Here is a 23,360-nt window from a genome sequence, read left to right on the forward strand (position 1 = left end):
CAGGATTGTCACAAGCAATACTTTTAAATCTGTGTACCATTCAGAAACAAGATTTAGATGGATATTAAGAATTCATTTATGCACATAGACTTTCCCATTTATAGTATTTAATTCTTGTAACATTTTTTATGTCTAGCAGAATTTTACACTTTATCAAACTTGTGGCTTAATGAACATTTTGAACTGAGGACAAGGCAAATTAGTGCCATCTATTTTCACCTGTAGCAAGTTAAAACTACTGGAAAAGTGTTCCAAACCACATTCCAATGTACTGTCCTTTTCCATAATACAATTACTTTTAGTACATAAAAGTAACACAAATGTTACTTTTAAGAAAGAAGCTGAATGATTGCTTAAACAATTACATCATTAAGATACTAGCCGTTTAGGTTTCACCCACATTCTTCATAGCAGGCAGAAAATCCTGGAATAAAACTTTTTTTAAAAATAGCTGTTAATAATATTTCTAAAGTAATTGTGTATTCTCTCTTAGTACTAAATTAGTACTTAGTACTAAATTATTAAAATAGACTCATAACTGCATATTAACATTCTCATCTGTATGAACAGTGCATCACAAGGACTTTCTTTCATATTAATATATTATTTAGTTTATGTTATAATAAGCATTTTTAACAATTGTATACCAGTCAAAGTAGTTGTGTAACTATAATATAATGTATTAAATATTTTAAACACTTAAAACTCAGCTTTTGTAGCAAAATAGAGCACATATATTGAATGCTGGATACAGACCACAGCAATGGGCAGTAGCACAACAATACAGGACAACTCTGTATTGATTTGATCAATGCCACTATGAGAGTTTCAGAATAAATTGAGGACTAAACTCTACTGGTTATTTTCCCCAACAAAAGCCAGAAGCCCCCAAAATTGATAACTTAAGATGGAATCAAGAGAACAATAAAGAGAAAAATTTAATACTGACAAAAAATAATAATAATTGGAATTGAACAACTTAAGGCAGAATTTGAAATTGAATTATGTACAAATAAGGAACATGTTATTGCAAAAAATGTGTAAACTTTTGTTGACACTCTAAATTGAAGAGAAACAAAAATAAGGATTACATGAAAAAATGAGCCATTTTGTTATGTTACATAGATAAATGGAAGAAAATGTGGTTAAACAGGATAAAATTCATATGTTAAATTTAAGTGAGAATTCTTATAAAATGACATTCCATTGGCCTATGACTTAAGTGTAATTATCAAAGAAGCATATAAGTACTTAAATGTTAAAAGTGTAAAAAGCAGGAAGAGATATTTTTACCATGCATGGTGATGGACTTGTGAAAAATATTAATATAGATATAAAAATTCATACAAACATACAAAAAAATAAAGATTAACATTGAGAAAAAAACTGCATTTTTTTAATTGGAACACATGGATTAGAAAAGTCTTGTGGAAGTAATTTTTAGATATGGTGACTCAGTAATATTAAATGCACAGCAATGGAGCAATGCTTAAATTCCCACAATGGAAGAATGAACTGTCAAGATGACAGAAATGGCAAAACTGACCTTTGGTCAGAGATAAAACAACTGCTTTTATAAAATACTGAAAACCTTTTATAGATTTTTTTTTCTTGCTGAAAATGAGGAAAAGTGCAGTAATGATTTATGGATTTGATGACTAAAAAAGGATTTTAAAAGAGATTGTAATTATTTTTGTAGTATTAAAGAATGAGGAAGCATAATCAGTTTAATTATGACTATTGAAAAGAAGATTGGAATGAAATGCTCTAGAGATAAGAAAGAGTGGGGAATTAGCAGATGAAGTATTAGATGAAGTACTATTAAGAATTGATGAGAAATTGATAAAAAAAATTATAAAGTTTTATTGGAATGCAAATTGGAGAAAGAAAAAGTAAAGGAAACGATAGTGGTATGGATGAAGAGTTCCGATTGGCAAATATTATGGGAAAGAAACAAAAAAATGACTTTGGCCACACTATTCAAGGAAAATTTATATAAATTATTTTACAGATGGCACATACCTCCATCAAGATTGGCAACAATGTATCCAAAACTTTCCCCCACATGCTGGAAGTGTAACAAAGAAAAAGGAACATATTACCATCTGTGGTAGAATTGCAAAAAAGCCCCCAAAATTTGGCAAAAAATACAGAAATGGCTAGCAGAAATATGTAAAATTAAAATAGAATACAGACCAGAGCTTTTTGTTAGGGATTAATGCGGGGGGAAATGATAAGGATAATATATATTTAATAATTCATATAATTACAGCTGCAAGATTGGCTTATGCACAACGATGGAAAGATAAAGAAACTTCAAATGAATCAGAAATAATTAGGAAAATTTGGATGTGCACAGAAATGGACAAATTGACAAAGGAATTAAAAAATAAGGATGAATCAGATTACTATAAAATATGGGATAAGTTTTACAGTTGGTTAGTAAAGAGGAAGGATCAAGACAATAAGAAATGGCTAAATGTGTGTGTGTGTGTGTGTGTGTGTGTATTATATATATAGAAAACAAATTTGTATTAGTTTTATATGTGATCTAACAATGTAAGACGAATATGTGGTTTAGGAGGATTGTACCATGTTCAATGGTACAATTGTTTAATGTATTTATTTTGGTTTTGTTTGTGTTTGTCCAATAAAAATTTATATAATTATTAAAAAAGAAAAAAGAAAAGAAGATTGGAAGTTGGTTTTTTAATCATTTTTATCTTTTTTCTTTTGTTATTTTCTTTGCCTTATTTTTAATTCTTTGTAATATTTTTTTAATTCTTTGTAATATTTTATAATTTATAGTATTTATGTTCTTTCTTTATTTTTAACTTTTATATATATAAAAACTTTCAATAAAAATGTATATGTATATTCATTCTCTTGGTAACCAGTGGTACTCTTGGTAATCTTTAGTAGCTTATTAAAAATGCTGCTAGACTACTATTCTATTCTTGTTATTCTTCCATGGCAAGTAACACATCAATCATTGAAGGCTTTTAGCCAAATACCAGAGTTGTTAAATTAGGCAAAGTTTTTCATGAAGAAGGTGCCCTTATTACAATCACATACGCTAGATCTCAGTTTGTACACTGGTTTAAATGCCTTTCTATCTTCCCTACTATGGCTAGTTATTGCCTTTCCTTTTTTGATAAGCATTTCCTTTTCCTGTCAACAGATTGTAGTTTGAGGCAGAAAAGAGTGGACCTCAGATGCAACCAAAAAGTCATATTATTTAATTTGTTCACAACTTCACATGTCAAAGGGTTTTTTCTTGCAGTTAGTAAACTATCACAGCATGCTATTCCTCAATGCAAGGGAGGGGGGTTTGGTTTTATTTTTACATGGGACACAATTAAACCAACACAATTCTCCACTAACTAAAATGTACAGCCCTTTGTAGTTTCTAATCTTGTTGCACATACAGACATCAGACACCTATTTCTAAATATAATGTAGGCATCAGTCCACTCCGACAAATATAAAGTCTTCTTTGTATGCAACAGTGAAAAAGCCTACAGATTTTTATAGAAAAAGACAAAAGTAGCACATGAGAAGAGATCAGCATGGGAGTCTTTCTTCAACAAAATTATTTTCTTTCCTATTTTCTTTCTCTAACATTTTTTCTTCTTCTAGCAAAGCAGAAAGTACACCAGTTCCAATTTGAAGCAATATAGAGCTGTGAATAAAGTCTGTGGGGAGAAGCTCTGATCAATCAAGAAAATGTATTTTCCCAAAATAGTTCACCTTCCATAATAACTTGGCAAAATGGATCTTATCCAATGAATTCTTAATATTGAACCTTCTTAAAATGGAACTCCAAAAAACACTGGTTTTATTCACATCACATCTCTGTTTAATTATTGTATGAATATTTTTCCTGTCATAAGCTTTGTGTTTGAAACTATGTTACCCAAGACAGAATAAGGTGAGTGGAAAAGTTGTCCTTGTGAAAAATGTGTTCCAGATGTATGACAAAACCACTCATAGCTTAGTAACTCCAAATGTAATACCCTCAAATATTGTATCTAATGTCCTAAAATGTGTGTGTGTGTGTGTGTGTGTGTGTGTGTGTGATCAGCCTAACAACTGATGGCCAACAAGACTTTATTTTGCCTTCTGTAACTATTTCCAATTCAAAGTGGGCAAGAGAAGAGCCTGGGGAAGGTTTTGTGATGTTATCTAAACTGAGTTTGATTCTGTGACTCCCAAGGACTTGGACAGGATTCTCCAATCTGTCAGTCTAGTCTGTTTTATGTTATCTCCTGGTCTTTCCTGGGTTATTAAGACAGCCACAAGAAACAATGTTATCCTTTTTGAGGGATGGGATGATGTTGGTCTTGAGGAGGCAGTGAAGGAAACTGCAGCTGGTACAAAATGAAGCGTCAAGAGCAGCAATGGATCCATGTGTCATCACTGCTACACAAGCTGCACTTGTTGCCAGCTGGCCTCTCCACCTTGAGTTGTAACTCAAGGTGCTTGTCATCACCTTTAAATATGGCACATGGCCTACTTATTTGAGGATCCACCTATCTCCAATGGTCTCTCTCTACCTGGCACATTTGTACAGAGTGGGGGCATTGCACATTTGTACAGAGTGGGGGCATCTGTTAAACATGTTGTATGACCAAAGAAATTGTCCATCCTCTCTGGAACACATTCCCTAGAGATACAAGTGACACTGAATTTACTGGTTTCTTAAAAACTAGCTTTGTTTTAAGACTCTGGAGCTAATTTGTTTATTGATGTATTTGTGGAGCCCTGTTGTATTTGTACATTTTTATTTTAGTTATTTTAATCTGGGTTGCTTGTTTATGTCTGTTTATGTTCATTTAATTATTTTTATTGTTTCTGAATTTTGTTAACTGGCTGAAGCCTAATAAAGTGGGTGACTATTACAAATTCAATAAATTGAAAGCTTCCGGTTTGAGTTCCTTCGGCGACAGACAGAAATCCACAATCATGTCTGGGCTCGCCACTGGAGCACCCCAAGCTGGCTGGTTTTGGGGCTAAGCCACACCGTAGAGGTATTGAAGAGGGGGGAGACTGCCAGCAGGGTTGAGGAGAGTCACATCTCTCCTCCTCAGCTGGCCATTACTCCCTTTCCCGAAGGCAGTTGCAGCGGTGGTCAGAAATGGCCACCTCAAAGAAGAACTCGACTGGAAAAGAATGTGTAGGAGGAAGATAAGAAGTGAAAGTTTTGGCTGACCGGGTTAAATTGCAAAAGCAACAACAAAGGTACCCTGGAATTTAAATTTACAAAAAAATAACATCGCTCCCAAAGAAGAGTCAGAAGCAGTGAAGGAAAGTGAAAAGGGAAAGGTTTGGGTTTGTTTCCTTCTCTCCCTTTCCCTATACTGACAACTAAGAGACTTAAATAAGAAATCGGAAAAATCTGCTTTGACATCAACAGGCAATTAAGCTGAAAATAAAACAAAATGTCAAAGGGATAATAAAGATTTCTGGACACTAAAAAAAAAATTTCATAAGCAGAAAAGGAGAGAAAAAGAATAAAAGGGCAGGATCTCTAAAGAGGGAGGAGACTGCCTGGAATTAAAAAGAATCTACAGTAAAACTTCAACAAGACTTCTAAAAGATACATTTTAAATGAAACTTTGTAACTAAACAGTAGAACCCCAGGAAGAGAAAGTGAAAAAAAGAGCAAAAAGAAACAGCTTGTGTGTATTTGGATTACTTGGTGATCTTTGGATTCTTGGTTATTGCATTTGAATGACTAAAATTAATCGGGTGGTTGTTTAAAAATTTATACAATGGCACTACTACTAGATGAATTAAAAATGGAACTTAAAAAGTACAAAGAAGACTTCATTTTTCAGTTCTTAGAAATGGAGATTTGGAACTATAAGAAACAACAAGAAACGTCTGCAAAACAAGAAGACTGGGACAAAGAAGAAGCCATCTTTAATGAACAAGTAATTCTATGTGGGGAAGAAAAAGAAAAGGGGGGAAAGAGAATGGAGAATTTAAGACTTAAAAAAACAACCAAAAAAAGAAAAATAATTCAAAAAATAAGTATAATACTGGAAAGCAATAGAAGAGGGGAATACAGAAGAGAGAAATAGAAGTAGAGAGACAAGGGGGTAAAAAGGGGAGAGTGAAGAAGAGAGTGGAGAAGTAAAGGAAAAGAAGTTACAAAGGACCAGAGCAAGATATGGAGAAATAGGACCTATTTAGAGATAATGGGTGAAAATCTAACTGAAAAAGGTATTCTGTAAAGGTACATAAGATTGTATTGTTATATTAGTAATAGAAATAACTTTAAAAAATTGGAAACAATGTATGATTAAAATGAGGGATAAAATAGTTAGTGTAATTTAGTGAAATGTTTGTTAATAAAATAAGTGAAATAAAATAAATGAGAAAATTGAATTAGGAAGGGACGGGAACATTTTAATTAGTTAATGTTCTATAAAATATAAGTGAAGGGGGGAATTAATTATGGAAAGCTTATAATTGTTCCCATAGAAGTATGATATTTAATTGAAAAGTAATGTTAAAGAAGTTAAGATTTTAATGAATATTAATATTAATGATAGAATTGAATTGGAATGGAATGTGTTGTTTTAATTACATATATTTATAATTTTTTCTTTTTTTTAAAGAATATAGTGTGTATTTTAAGAATGTACCAAGCAGAATCCGAATGGAAGTTATGTATTATATTGAATGTTATAACTTTAGGGTATATATTGAAGCCTAAATAAGAATTAAATGAATAAACTTAAAAGATATAAAGGCGTCATACTCCAATCAGTAAATACAGGAGAAACTTTGTTTAATGAGAAAAGATAATAGATAATTGAAATAGGACAGAAAAAAATACAAATATAATGATTTGAATTGAGATGAGATAATTAAAATAAAATTGAGAAAATTAAAAGAGGGGAGAAGCTATGCAGAAAATGTAAAATAGTAATAAGATAAAAATGAGCATGAAATTGAATTTGTGTCTGTACGAAGAAATGTAACCCGGGATTATGCTACTTTCAAAAAAGATGTTTTATTTGTATTTTTTTTTGAAAACTCAAATAAAATTTACAAAATAAATAAATAAATTAAATTAAAAGGTAAATTGTACATAATTATAACGTAATTTTTAAAGAATGACTACAATTTGCCACATCTTAGCCTCAGAAACAGATGGTTTGTAGGAGTTTGGCCAACTGGCAATGTTTTAATATTTACATGTATTACTGCAATTATTTGCACCATGCAGTTTCTGAAAGAAAATGTTTTGCATTATAAATGCTCTGTATAGCTATTTTAAGAAATATTTAAAGTTTTAAAACAGGTAAATTTACATAGTGCTCAGCTATTGTGTTAACTATAGTTATCTAATAAGTCAAATTTTAAAGCTTTTAACCTGTAATAGCTGGGTCCATATTTTGCACTAGGCCAAGCAAATCGTGTTATGGTTCCCAATTCAAATGTATTTTAAATCTTCCATATGATAGACATTTTAAAAGACAGGATGCATGTCTGTTCCAAATGCTAAAATGACTGAGATGGACGGCAAAACATGTCAAATTGAGCATTTCTATTCATATAAGGTAAGTTCACTTGTCTATCTCCTTTCTGGACATTCCCTATGAAAAATAAATTCATAAAGCTTTCAGAATATAAACACCATACAATTAATGTAGGTATTCTGCTTTAACTTAATCAAAGCACTTAATACATTCTAAGTGAAAGAGCATCTTTGCTTTTCTGATTTAACAAAATTACAGAACTTCAAAGATTATAAGTGACATTATGGGATTTGAATCGTTTTTATTATTAGAATTATATTTATCATAAAGGTAATACGGACATTTTCACAGTTCTCGAGGACTAAAGAAACAAAACATTAAAGTGGACAGGAATTATATGAAAAGCATAGGATAATTTTCCTGTAATATTTGAATTACTTCAAGTTACAATATGGATTCTAAACCATCATAGACATAATATTAAACATGTGGATAAAATTAAACAGAATTTATTAAGTTGGTGGTTTAACCTGAACTGGCCATGCAGTAATACCCTAACATTTTCTATTAACCTAAGTTATATCGATATGTTCTATAGATAATTCATTTCAGAACATTTAAATTCCTATTGTTTGTTTCCTATAATCCAAAAAATCACATTTCAAGCTAAACATACCAGACACATACAGTAACTGAGGCTTAAAGTGAGAAAAAAAAGTAGGTCACTCTATGCTTCATCAGAATTAGGTCAAAATTTTAACAAGTCATTCACAAGAGATAAAGATTTTTAAGCTATTTTTAATTTTAAATGGCAGTTAAATGAATATTGTATTCCAAGATAAACATTACTGAACAATTTAGCAAGTATTATTTGCATAAGGATGTTCTTAAGCATTTATCGATCTTATTACACTCTTTAAATACTATAGTTATTTGGATGTCATTCATAGATTATGTTTAGGATGTGGCAAGGTAAAATTATCTGTTTTTCACACTTTCCTCTGAAGACAAATTATTGATCAGGCAAATATATTGTAGTCCAATAATTGTGCCTGCTCAGCATGCATTTTTCAATTCACATCCATGCAGTTATTGTTTTTATGTACTTCAATGATATTTACATTGGATATGTAGAATTATAATTCCTAATTGCTATATTATACATTTCTTTCTCCTGTTCCTTTTTTTTTTTTCATTTTAACCACTTTTTGTATGTATTTGCATATATGTAATTTATCTTTGTGTTTTGTCTCTATTTTTCTATTATTTTAAGGAGTAGCTATTATTTTAAGGATTAGTGATTAGTATTGACTCCAAGGACTATCCAAAAGATCATTGTAATTATTATTGTTATTATTATTCACAGTACTATTACTTAAAATAGAATTTATTAAATTATTTTCATATAATAAATATTTGGGGTTTAATGAACAATCTGAAACGTCTTAAAGGGATCGATGAGCTGAAGAGTTTGTGAACTTTGCTTTAAGGTAAAAGATTTTTACAAGGCAAACTATAGCCAAAGCAGTACAACTTTCAATGCCTGCCTTTTCTTACATGTAAGATTACAGCATCACGCAGTAATATACAAATGTAGTATCTCTATCTTGATGCAAACTGTCATGCATAATTATATATGACTAGAAGTGAAACATTGCTTAAATAATTAATTTTAAGCTCACTTAAAATTGTATAGTTATAACAACAGGACCAGAAACTTCATGCAGTAAATTTGACCAACAATCAGTTCTCCTTTATGTAGCTTTAGTTTAGAGGATTGTTATATATAAACTAAACTAAAACTACTCTAATATCTGAAATGCTGTAGTTGCTTTAAAATAAAAGTTCAATGCATTTTTCATAATTTCATTTTATAAAATGTAAAACATAGGGTAGTTAAACTTGTGATGTAAAAGTTGTCTCCGAATGGTTCTTTCAACTCTAATTTCTATCCTTTGTTTGCTAAGAGAATCCAGACAACACTTATATCATTTTAACCCCAGTGTTCTTTATTCCGGTTTTGGGCTGTAATGATGTTATTTTTGTTTATGGGTTGTTGTTTTTCCTGTAATTTGCAACAAGGATAAATTATTCAAAATTACAGCAATAGTAATTAGAAATTGCAAAAAGCGTTGCATAGCTAAAAAGAAATGTAAAGGAAGGGAGGAAGTGTAATGGAAAAATCAGGCTCTAATGCTTGGATAGGTGGAAGGAGAGAGAAGAAGAGGATGATCAACAGCAAAGTGGGTGGACTCAATTACAGTGGTATGAGTGCACTGTTGAGAAACTGTAAAAAAAAACAAGTTAGGGAAAATCGTCGTGAAGATCTATCTGTGTGGTTATTAGAGGTCAAAAATGATTTGATGATATATAATCAAAAAAATCAAAAAGGAATTTATTTAACAAGAAAAATGAAGTCTTAGCAAATAAGATAAGAACACAGAACTTGGAATAAATTTTATGAGGTAAATTTAAAAAAATAATTCTGGGAGTAGGACTGTAAATCTGATTTGATCAAATATTTTTAATTGAATCAGAGAGTCAAATCTAATTATTAAATCAGGTGCACTTCTGCTGATTATATGTTTTGATTTAAAATATCAAAATGAATCACCTTAATTCATTTACTAACAGAGATCAAATTTACAGATCAAATTGAAGACAATCATAGAATCAGAATAAACTTGAAGTTTGGCAAAGAATTTACAGTATACAAAGAGTAAATTCCTGCATTATTTTTGAGGGTGGGGTGGGGTGGGGTGTTCATTTTAACACTACTTGCTCTTAACCTGATTATAGTAAATCATGAGTGGATAAACAATAATACCACAGTGTTTTCTTGATTCAATATCCCATTGAAAGAAATGACATATTAAAGATTTCTGAAAGAATTTCTCTGAAACAACATTAAAATGGCAAATTCAGTTGGTTCCAGATGTGCATGCGTGTAAAAAGTTTGCATATATGAATGAGCAATGGCTAACAAAATGGGATCTCTGGGTGGGAATATATAGTTCAATGGAATATGGTCCCAGTATGTGACTGCTATGAAAAGAGAAACTTGATGAAAGAAAATTAACTCCATCAGCCACTGGGATACTCTCCAGGTTGAGCATGTACTCACTGCTTGACAACGTAACCCACTGTGCAACTGCTATGAACAAAGTGAATCCCTTGCTAGGAATAATTAGGGAAGCAATAAAAAATAAAACCGCCAAAGGCACAACACAACACAAACTGCATTAAGCTTCTAGAAAAGGTACTGAATGATAATAGGGTCGAATTTCTACAGAGACATTTATGGGAATTTGTATTTTAACAAAAGGAATTTAACCCGAAATTGGGAATATGATATAAACACACATCACATGTAGACTGTGGATAAGGAAGTGATTTTTCTCCACATCTCAAAATATTTAAAGTTGGAAAAAATTAATATGGAAAATTTAGAAAAAGTAAAGAGTATTTGTTTGCCAAACTTATTTTTTAACCATAAAATATAATTGTGCCCATCAACTTGAGCGACACTAAAACAGAATTGCAAACTCATAGAGAATAAGATTAATTGTGGCTACTGGACATAGCTGACATGTATTATTTTTATATCAAAGGCTTCTCAATAGCATTTGGAGAGAAATGCAATTTCAATTATGTCTTGTGGATCTAATATCAATCATAATATTAAGAATCATCAATATGCTGATGAACATAAGTTTCCATCTCCATCCCTGGTGATCTAAGTGATGCTATGGCTACTCTTTCTCAATGCTTGGCAGCTGGAAGGGCAGCAAAAGACTTCAGCACCCTGGTAAGATGGAATGAGTGTGTGTGCAAGGAGCTCAGAAACCAGTTGATTAGCATCTTTAGTTTTGAATGGGTTGCACTATGCCAGATAGACCCAGTATGCAATCTTGGACTTGCAACTCCTGCTCAATGACCAGGTGTCAGTCATGGCTAGGAAAGCCTTTGTACAACTTTGTGCCCTTACCTGAGTTGTAAGGCCTGCACATAGTCACTCTTGCCATGGTCATTTCTTGGATATCTATAATACACCGTACATACAATATGCCCTTGAAGAGTGCATGTAAAGCTATAGCTATTGCAGAATGCAGCTACTTATATAGTTCTGGAGGCCCTAGGATGACACATATAACACCACTGTTGTACAAGCTGCATTGTTTATCACTTTGCTTCCAGGTCCAATTGAAGTGTTGGTTCTTTTAAAGTCCTATATGGCATAGGTCCAGAGCACAGGTATCAAACTCGATCACATCACATGATGTATTGTGACTTTTTTGCCTTTGCAGATCCAGGGTGGGTGTGGCCTACACATGACACATCTGGCCTGTGGAACCCAGTTTGACACCCCTGGCCTAGAGTATCTGAGGAGTCATCTCATCCCAATAAGACTAGCCCGCCCACTTGTGCCTGCTATGGACCCCATTTGCTAAGGAATTCTAGTACTAGGGTCAAGGAGAAGAGACTTTTCTGCTGGGTCAGGGCTACCATGCCAGAGTTTAGAATTGGTCTCACCCTTTTTGCCTTCCAACCAAAATTTGTTTTTTGCTGATTGGCTTGAGTCTCTGAGGGAAGCACTTACCACTGGGAATGATTGACAGGTAAGAAGACCTTGTGTCATCCATTTCTAAGTTCTGGGTTTTTTGCATAGCTTTAAATTTTTACTTTGAAGAGTTTTAAGATTTAATTGCTTTTCTATTTATCTTTTTATGATCTGTAAGCCGCTCAGAGTCATCTTATCAGGAAGATGGATGGCATATAAATTTAATAAATAAAATAAATAACAGTGGCTATCCCATTTGAATGCTGATTAGATGAGCAGATTACTTTCAGAGTGAGTTGTGATTAGTTTTGTTTTGTTTTACTATATACCCATCTTCAGTTTGTATGTTATCTTTAGTAAAAGATGTTATATTTTTTAACTACAATAGCAAATTAAACAGTGAAGTAATAAGAAGCCATGTCTAATAGTTAATTCTTTTGCCAAATTAGTAAATATTTGAACTTTATTCATTGCGTAATTGTGATAAATGTGAACAATTAAAGGTCCTTTAGCTAGAAACAAGGAATGATATGTTAAGGCTAAACTTCTTTACATTTGGTAGAAAATAAGCTACAGTAAACTTGTTTCTTGTTACATGTGCAGGATTTCAGTGTAATTCAAAATATCTCTCAGATTTTATAATCCAACAAAACCTGCTAAAACTGTTAATTGGGTGGACAGAATATGCCTCCAAGAAAGTAGACATGTGCAATGGTTTTGGAGAGTTGATGATTTCTTTGGGAAACTCTCTTTAGAGTTTTTTATAATACAGCTGTTATGATATTCTATGGTACAGTTTCTCAGTAGAATCACCAAACTTGATTTAGAATGAAGGGTTGATTAAGGTCATATCCTGGTATTAGGATATACAGTGTATTCAGAAAGTATTCAGATCCCCCTCACTTTTGTCAATTTTGTTATGTTGCAGCCTGATTCTACAGCTGTTGACATGCATTTTTTTCTGTCTCATTAATCTACACTCAATATCCATAAGGACAAAGTAAAAAGTTTAGAAATGTCTGTAAATGTATTAAAAATACTGAAATAGTATATAAGTATTCAGATCCTCTGCAATAATTCTTTAAATTTAGCTCCATGCCTCCCATTTCTCTTGAGTGTTACTGACATGTTTCTACACCTTGATTGGAGTGTGGTAAATTGATTGTATATGATTTGGAACTGCACACACCTCTCTATAGAAGACTTTGCAGCTGGAGTAACAATGCATACTGTACTAGAGCAAAAGCCATGAAGTAAAATGAACTATTTGCGGAGGCCAGAGACAAGATTATTGCAAGGTACAGATCTGGAAAGGCTACAATAAAATTTATGCTGCACTGAAGGGCCTAAGAGCACAGTGGTCTCATAAGCTCAAATGGAAGAAGTTTGGCACAACGAGCTGATTGCCTGATCAAACTGAGCAATTGGGGGAGAAGGTCCTTAGTAAGAGAGGCGACCAAGAACCTGACTGACTCACTCTGACTGAGCTCTAGAGATCCTGTTAAAGAAGGACAACCATCATTGTAGCCCTCCACCAATCTGGGCTTTAGCAAAGTAACTAGACAAAAGCCTCTCCTTAGTACAAAACACATGAAAGCCTGCTTGGAGTTTTCAAAAAAAACACCTGAAGGACTCTCAGACTGTGAGGAACAAGATGATCTGATGCCACCAAATATTGAACTCTTTCGCCTCAATTCTAAATGTTATGTCTGGAGGAAACCAGACACCACTCATTACCTGCCCAATTAAGCATCATGCTGTGGGGATGTTTTTCAAGAATAGAGACTGGGAAACTGGTCAGGGTTGAGGGAAAGCTGAATGGAGCAAAGTACAAGGGTATTCTCAATGAAAACCTGTCCCAAAGTGCTCAGGACTACAGACTGGACTGAAGGCAGGTGGGATTCTACCAGTTCGCACCTATTTGCTAGAACCAATTGTTAACATTCTAAGCAGTTTGGAGAACCCGTTAGAAGAAATTACTGGCCTAATCCTGTAAGGAAGGCAGGAAGGAAACATTCTGGTGTTGCTTACAGAAACTGTATCTCCATTAACCCTTATTACATTCTTAGCAGGACTAGACTTCCTGTCTCAGGAATTTCTCTGGAGTTTTTTTCCCCTCCTTTGCTGGTACTTGGCTTGTATGGAGTGACCATTCAAAGTTACAATGGCATTGAAAAAAGTGACTTATGACCATTTTTCACACTTACGACTGTTGCAGCATCCCCAGTCATGAGAGGCCAGGGGAGGAGATGCATGCCTCAATGTAAGTGATATTGAGTTGGCCACACCCAGCCAATAACATGACCTCCAAGCCATGTCTACCCAGTCACATGACCACCAAGCCATGCCCACCACCTAAGTCACGCCCACAGAACCAGTTGTTAAAAAATTTGAATCCCACCCCTGGCCGAAGGTTCATTTCCAACATGACAATGATCCTAAGCACACAGCCAAGACCACACAGGAGTGGCTTAGGGACAACTCTGTGAATGTCCTAAAGTGGCCCAGCCAGAGCCTGAACTTAAACCTTACACTGCAGTTGTTTAGTTAGTAACACGGTTGTTATGTGAATCTGGCTTCCCCATTGCCTTTGCTTGTCAGAAAGTCACACAAGGCAATCACATGACCCCAGAACACTGCAATGGTCCTAAATATAAGTCAGTTGCCAAGCTTCTGAATTTTGATCACATGACCATGGGGATGCTATAACGGTTGTAAGTGTTAAAAATGATCATGTCACTTTTTTTTCAATGCCGTTCAAGGCATTTCAGGGCCTTCAAGGCATGCAGCTCCTAATAATCACAGTCAGATCTAACCCTGTCTTTGAATCTTCTTTGTTGCCAAGCTAAGAATAATGCCTGTTTGGTCATCAATACACTGTCAACCTCAAGCTGGCCAATGAGTCCACTGAGGTTCTGTCATGTTGCCTGGATACGGTGGAAAACTAGATGGAGAAGAGCTATTTCCATCTCAGTTCTACTAAGACCTATGAGTCTTCAAGCCATCTGGTTCTGTGGATAGTCCATTTTTGCCTTGGATGGGATGGCATCCAAAAAAAGCTCATAATCTAGAGTCTTCATAGATAATTTTTTTTTTCAACTGGAGGGTCAATTTATACAACTGTTTTAGTTCCCAATGGAATATCTTAATTACGTGGAAGTTCATACAAATTACATTTATCTGTGGAGTACCAAAATAAATTTCTTACATCCTGTAATGACACCAATTGAACAGTCGAAAGCAAATGTTCTCTGCCAACATTTCCCTTCTGCGAAATCAATTGCCCTTGTAAATAAGAACTCCACCCTCATTATAGCATTTAGAAAACTATGGAAAATTTAGATAATCAAGAAAGTTTTCAGGCAAGAACTTGGTATCCTGGATACATATGATGCTATCTATTGTGACTTGAAAATTTGACTGATTTATGGTTATGCAATATTGACATACACTGCTCAAAAAAATAAAGGGAACACAAAAATAAGACACCCTAGATCTGAATGAATGAAATATTCTTATTAAATACTTTGTTCATTACATAGTTGAATGTGCTAACAACAAAATCACACAAAAATTATCAATGGAAATCAAATTTAGCAACCCATGGAGGTCTGGATTTGGAGTTACACTCAAAATTAAAGTGGAAAAAAACACTACAGGCTGATCCAACTTTGATGTAGTCAAAATGAGGCTCAGTAGTGTGTGTGGCCTCCACGTGCCTTTATGACCTTCCTACAATGCCTGGGCATGCTCCTGGTGAGGTAGTCTCCTGAGGGATGTCCTCCCACACCTGAACTAAAGCATCCCCCAACTCCTGGACAGTCTGTGGTGCAACGTGGCATTGCTGGATGGAGCGAGACATGATGTCCCAGATGTGCTCAATTGGATTCAGGTCTGGGGAATGGGCGGGCCAGTCCATAGCATCAATGCTTCGTTTTGCAGGAACTGCTGACACACTCCAGCCACATGAGGTCCAGCATTGTCTTGCATTAGGAGGAATCCAGGGCCAACCGCACCAGCATATGGTTTCACAAAGGGTCCGAGGATCTCATCTTGGTACCTAATGGCAGTCAGGCTACCTCTGGCGAGCACATGTAGGGCTGTGCAGCCCCCTAAAGAAATGTCACCCCATACCATTACTGACTCACTGCCAAACCTGTCATGCTGGAGGATGTTGCAAGCAGCAGAACATTCTCCACGGCATCTCCAGACCCTGTCATGTCTGTCACATGTGTTCAGTGTGAACCTGCTTTCATCTGTGAAGAGCACAGGGCACCAGTGGCGAATTTGCTAATCTTGGTGTTCTCTGGCAAATGTCAAACATCCTGCATGGCGTTAGGCTGTAAGCACAACCCCCACCTGTGGACGTTGGGCCCTCATACCACCCTCATGGAGTCTGTTTCTGACTGTCTGAGCAGCCACATGCACATTTGTGGCCCGCTGGAGGTCATTTTGCAGGGCTCTGGCAGTGCTCCTCCTGTCCCTCCTTGCACAAAGGTGGAGGTAGCGGTCCTGATGCTGGGTTGTTGCCCTACTATGCCCTCCTCCATGTCTCCTGATGTACTGGCCTGTCTCCTGTAGTGCCTCCATGCTCTGGACACTATGCTGACAGACACAGCAAACCTTCTTGCCACAGCTCGCATTGTTGTGCCATCCTGGATGAGCTGCACTTCCTGAGCCATTTGTGTGGGTTGTAGACTCCGTCTCATGCTACCACTAGAGTGAAAGCACCGCCAGCATTCAAAAGTGACGAAACCATCAGCCAGAAAGCATAGGAACTCAGAAGTGGTCTGTGGTCACTACCTGCAGAACCACTCCTTTATTGGGGATGTCTTGCTAACTGCCTATGCTTTCCACCTGTTGTCTATTCCATTTGCACAACAGCATATGAAATTGATTGTCAATCAGCGTTGCTACCTAAGCGGAGTTTGATTTCACAGAAGTGTGATTGACTTGGAGTTACATTGTGTTGTTCAAGCGTTCCCTTTATTTTTTTAAGCAGTGTATGTTATATACATTATATTTTTCATTCATCTCTCACAGCAACCTTAACTAAAGCAGTCTCGTATTTGTAATAAATACATACAAGTACACTTACTTTAATGACATAGAAAACACCCTTGCATGCATTGTTACTTGTTTTTTAATCTAGAAAAATCTGGTCTAGAAAACTCCTCTGGAAGTTGACCCATTTCCATTACAAAAAAAAGATAGCTTTTATTATTGGATAATTAGCACTATCTCATACATTTGGTCTGGTTAATAGAGAGATAAATGTGCCAATTATCAGATTTCCCTCCAAGATATTGTGTTTTAACTTATTTTAGATCCAATGTATACCATTCTATTTCCACACTCACGAATATATAAAAAGAACATTCCAGTATAAGATTTTAATAAGTACATAAAACTTAAAACATAAAAAAGTACATAAAACATAAAACCCTTTCATTCTATATAACATTTTTAATGCTGCAAATACAGGTAGTCTTTGACTTATGACCATAACGGAGCCCAAAATTCATATTGCGAAGCAAGACATTTTGCCCCATTTTACAAACCTTTCTTGCCATAGTTGTTAAGTGAATCATGCAGCTGTTAGGATTGTAACATGGTTGTTAAGTGAACCTGGCTCCCCCGTTGACTTTGCTTGTTAGAAGTTAATCACATTATCCTGGGACAAGGCAACTGTCATAAATATGAGTCAGTTGCCAAGAGTCTGAATTTTGATCAGATGACTATAGGGATGCTGCATCAGTCATAAGTGTGAACAATGGTCATAAGTCATTTTTTTCATACCACTGTAACTTCGAATGAACTGTTGTAAGTCGAGGAGTACCTGTACTATTAATTTTGAAATATTAAGTGATTTGCCAACTTTTTTTTTTTTTGCATCTTTACTAATACTTCGAATATTTTATCCTGGCAAAGTAGTTGAGAATGGAGACCCACATGGATCCTTGGACAGTTTAAGAAGCAAATTTGAAATAAGAAAACCGTTGATCAGTTAATACGCTCTTGGGTATCCAAGGGAAGAGTGGGTGCAGCAGGATAGAAACATAGCAATAGGAGAAGCAGGAACTGCCTAACAGGAATCTGACTATTAGTGTAGTCTGAGTCTAACTGTTGGTTACCAAAACTGGATGAAGTATTCCAGACCACTTATGTTTTCTAAGTCCAAATTGATCGGAAAGAGTCACAAACCTTCATAATATTTACCAGAACCTGAAGATTTATATTTATTTTTAATATTAGTCTCATATGTTTATTTCAAAATTTAGCTTTTCCCTTTTCCTCACTCCAAGCCAAAGTTTCATTCAGTTTTGACACAGTTACATTTGACATTCCAAGGGAATGGTTACAAATGTAGCATGTTAATAAAGAATGTTATTTGTTCAAAAAAACATGCAGGAAACTCTTAATACTTTGAAACAAACTGCTTCTTTTTTAATCACTTAACATTCATCCCTTTCAGAGCACTTTTCAAAGAATAATTTTATTTATTAACAAATTCCCTGTAGGGGAAATGACACATTTTCATGGTATTAGTCAATTATATTTGACACATGTTTATCAAGATTGATCAATCATTGCTGATAAGTCTACTAAGATATTCTTTTTCAACTAAAAAAAAACCTGACATGAGAATTAACACACCCCATTGCCCAGATTGATGATCAATATTGAGTATCAATACCAGTAGTGTTTGCTAGTGTCAATCACTCACTTCACAATGATCTAAGCTAATTATACACCACTTTATATCTGAGAATGGAAAATATGAGATTCTCATATTGAATCCATTGACAAATCACAGAATAAATCCAAGGCTTAAATTAAATGTCTTAAAATTCTATTAAACTGTATGTACTATCCATCAAAGTGAAAGATTCACAATATTTATATTTTCAAAAGTAAAAAACAAGACAGTTTAAAATCCACCTTAAAATACCAACATGTGGGTCTGACATTATGTTTAATGTATTTACAACAAAACATTTTCACAATTAGATCATTTTTCTTATTCTATATCTATAGCGTAGTTTAAATGTTCTAAATCGCAGTATCCTGTATTCCATCTCCAAGAAGGCTCTCTGAAGTCTGATAACCCTGTTAAATTGTACAAGCTATGAGATAGAGATAACCTTTGTAACAGTAGCAGAAGCAATCTTCACAAGCTATTCTATTCATAATATTAACTCATCACTTCCACAAAATCTATCTATGATTTCTATGCTTCCCTACTACAGTTAACCTAAGTTATTTATCATTCTTAGAGAAATCGTGCATTCAACTTAAATCAACTGTTTAGCATGCAGTCATTTTTAGTACAGTATATATTCACCTTCTTGATATTCACCCAAGTTCAAATTTTAGATATATGTTCTTCAGACTAAATTGCTTTCACACGACAGCATACTAAGAAGCACCAATCACAATAGCAAAGCTTTACAGTAAATGTACATTAAAATGTTTTTATTTAGAAACATTGATATAAAACTCCAAATGCCATGATATGGTAACATCCCCTCCCAAAAATTCTCCACACAGAATAGCCTGCAACTTTTAGGCCTTTGTAACTCTCAAACAAATATTAAACAAAAAACTGGAAAGGTGTTAATTAGACAGGAAAAAAATGGCTTGAGTTTGACATCATGAATCAGTTTTTAACTGAAATAAGGAAGTAACTTAATTCAGACTAGGCTTCTCAAGATGCTGCAATGATTTCAAGTTGCACTTGAAATTGTCTTTATTATCAGATTGAAACTCATTTTAAGTAGCAAATAAATATTATACATAACATCCTGAATATAGACTAAATCTTATCTGTATCCATTTACAATCAGCCACAATATTTTGTTAAATATGAATAACAGGTGACTTCCATATTATCAGGAAGAAAAATAAGCAACCATACTTTATTAAGTCACTTTGAGGTGCTATAAAGTTAATTTATGAAATTTAGGATTGATAAGAGAAGAACTCTATAACCAAACATTTGATTTGCTGAATAAATATTCATCTCAATAGGTTCTTTTCCTTTTGTTGTTGCAAAGTGTTTCCAAATCTATTGTGCAAGTGTTCATATGCTCTCTTTTTAATACATATGCAAAGATCGATATTTTTTTCTTTTGCCAATGCTCTAAAATTCCTTATTTAAAACATTTTTGCTATTTTGCAAGTGGAGAATTAAACACTGAACATGGTCAGATTATCCTAATGCTTTGATAGGAGAAATCATGATTGTTATCTACAAGTAAACTTGATTTAATATTCACACTGACAGTTTCAATATTGTGTGTGGCAAATATAGGAAATAATCAAGATAACTGCATTTAATATGTTCAAGGATATTTTCATTATCTTCTAAGTTGTACACATATTATGGCAGGAAGTACCAGAAGTAAAAAATATAGATCTAACATTAATATTTTTTCAGGAATCACATTAGAATCAACAGTTGGATGTTCCGAATGCTACTGAAGATTTATCTTAAAAACATACATTTGTTTTAATTCTCACATATATATTAAAGCTGTCACCTAAAATTCTGCTTTTCCTCAGGGGGAAAAAATCAGGAAAACAGGTTTTCACTATTGTTAGATGTGGCTTTAATTTATCAGATGGGTGTCACATTCTATTAAGTTTTAGGCCCCTCTTCAGTGTCCAATCATAAGTATACCTCCTTTTACAAATCACTAAACAAAAAAGCATGGAGCAACAAATTCACTTGCATAATGTTAAACCCCAGACCATAAGGACTGGAGACAATTTACATTCTCAACCTTTATTTGGTAACTTTATTCCTAGGCTAATCTTCAACTTGATGTCTCTAAATTTTGAACAGGCTGCTTACTAGTATGTCAAGAAGAAATCATTTACTACAAATGGACAAGACAGTCATGGGATCTCAATATCTGATGTCAATCCTCCTTTACCCTTGGCTCACCCATTTAGTTTTAAGAAACAGATTTCTCAGATTGCTGATTACACCAACCAATATTTAGAAAAACATTACATCATAAACAAAACCATTGTCTTTATGGGGCATTTCTCACTTAATAGTTCCTTTGTCTGAGAGTTATTTAATTTTTAAATACATTTTTAATATAATTTTATTGAAAGTTTTAAAACAAGGAAAGTTAATTAATCTTAATATTAATACAGAAATAGAGTAAAATAACATTATGACTGTTTCTATAAACTAACCAATATACTTCATCAAAACCAATATATTACAGGTTGATTTTTTCCCCATTTCTTTGCAAAAAGTCCATAACGGTTTTCCAGTCAGTAATAAACTGTCTAATATGTTATTCAATATTTAAAAAGCACTGTTCTAAAAAATATCATTAACTTTGTTTAGCTTAGAATAATAGATGACCTTATATTACAGAAACAACCACCAATATTCTACTATATTCTTAAAATCTGCAATCTGATCTGGGCAGTCCTGGCTGATATTTTCTGTCTTGTTATCAACTAGCTCTAGAAAGGAAAAATAGCACAGAAACCACTTACTTGAACCTGCCTTGGCAATGCTGGCATTGATCCCCCACCCAGCCTTGATCACAGAGGCAACTGGAATTGACACATCGACCAGCAAAGCACGGGGTTCTTTCACAAGTCTTAGACTGGGAAACTTGGGCATACAGCACCAGATAGAGGATCCCGTAAAAGAGCAGCCAGTTATTTATATCCATGAAGGTAGCAAAGCAGCAGGAGGAGGAGGAGGAGGAAGAAAAAGGTCTCCAGGTTCCCAGGATTACAGGAGGGCCTTCTGTTCTGCGCAGGACTTTCCCCAACAGATCCAGCATCTTTGCCCACAAAGCACATCCGCAACCGGCCTGCCTGACGAACCGCGACAGGGGAGCGAGGAAGGCTGAATTAATCCAGTTCCCCGGGGAGGTTTAAACAGGAGGAAAGCCGCCCCACGCACATCGCTCCAAGGAAGGGGCTATTAAAACAGGTTGAAGAAACGGGGCGCAGGTAGGGAAGGGGCTGGAGACTCCCGAAGGTAGTTACCACAGGAAACCGAGAAGCTTCCTCCCCGACGCTTCTCACACCACCATCTCCGCCGGGTTCTTCGGGTACAACGCTGGCGACCCGCTTCCCGCCTCCTCTTCCTCGTCGTCCTTGGGGCTCATTGCCCCCCACTTTCCATGAGCGGAGGCTTCTCTACTGCCCTCGCCGCTTCTTCTCACCACATGGCGTCCGGTTCCCCCCGCGCCCGCAAAAGAAAAAAGAAGCAGCCCCTCTCCTCCGCCTCCTGTAGTCCCGACTCTTGCAGTAGCAGCAGCAGCAACGGGAGAGCAAGGAGGGCAGCGGAGGTTGGGGGGGGGGGGATGCTCTCGCTCCTTCAAGGCAAGGAGGGCGCCGTTCCTCAGCGTCCTCCCAGCATCGCAGAGCAGCGGGCCGGAGGCCGGGGGGGAAGCGGGGGTTCTGGTGTTTTGGTTTTTCTTTTTTTTATTCCGCCTTGCAAGCGGGGGTGTGAGGGGCGGAAGGAAGGGCGAGAGTTAAAAGCCTCCGTCTGTCCCAGCTGACACTTTGAAAGCAGCCATTTTTAAAAGGCTAATTGTAAGCTGCTTTCGGAGACTGGCTGGCTGGGGCCGAATCCCTCCTCTTCTTCCTCCTCCTCCTCCTCCCCACCCTACTCCTCTCCCGCTCCGCTGGTCTGATTAGATCCGTCCTTTTTCTTTTGGACTACCAGGCAGGCCCCGCCTCAGCCGGGGAGAAGAACGGCAGCTGTGGCTCCCCTCTCTGGAGGAAGCCCCGCAGCCTACAATAGACTCTGCTTCGTTGCTGGAGCAACTGCCCCGGAAAGGATGGAGAGCCACTAAGGGTCCCTTTCCATTTCTGAGCCCCAGCCGAAAGTGAAGGGAGCGCGCTTCCCTTCCGCCCCCGGGAAAGTTCGTGCCCCGGTTTCTGGCGGTCTCAAAATCGAAAGGAAAGTCTCTCTCTCGCTCTCTTTTCGGTCTTTGGAATTGCAACGCTCCAGCCTCTCCGCCGCCTTTGCAGGGGAGCTCTAGAAAGAAACTATTACACAAAGAAGAGCTGAGCATGTGCGGCAAGCCGAGGAGCCCCCCCTTTAAAGGCGCAGCGCCCGTCTCCGTTGCATCACTTGGAGCGTGACCCGCCGGGAAGGAAGCGGGCGCGGCCGCGCGCGGACGGAGAAGCGCAGGATCTGCCTGGGAAGGAGGCGAGCGCGCGCAGCGGGCCCGAGATTTGTTCTCGTTTTTCCTCAGGAGGCCATGCGAGTTCCTGAACTTCATGTGCAAAGCCAAAACAAACAAACAAACAACCAA

General features: G+C 35.9%; 1 protein-coding gene across 4 annotated transcripts in view; it reads right to left on the minus strand.

Moving 5' to 3' along the window:
- The window catches only part of ATRNL1 (attractin like 1), a 497,977-nt gene extending 474,893 nt beyond the window's left edge, over nucleotides 1–23,084 (minus strand). For all 4 annotated transcript variants that reach the window (XM_026704834.2, XM_087932664.1, XM_087932666.1 and 1 more), the window contains exon 1: nucleotides 21,577–23,084. In XM_026704834.2, the coding sequence (XP_026560619.2) occupies nucleotides 21,577–21,872 (296 nt within the window). In that variant the 5' untranslated portion in view covers nucleotides 21,873–23,084. The remainder of the gene's footprint in view (nucleotides 1–21,576) is intronic.
- Between the last annotated feature and the right edge of the window lie 276 nt (nucleotides 23,085–23,360).

Source organism: Pseudonaja textilis, chromosome 4, assembly GCF_049901715.1.
Source record: "Pseudonaja textilis isolate UNSWEBS1 chromosome 4, rPseTex1.2, whole genome shotgun sequence".
In the NCBI taxonomy this organism is placed as follows: domain Eukaryota; kingdom Metazoa; phylum Chordata; class Lepidosauria; order Squamata; family Elapidae; genus Pseudonaja; species Pseudonaja textilis.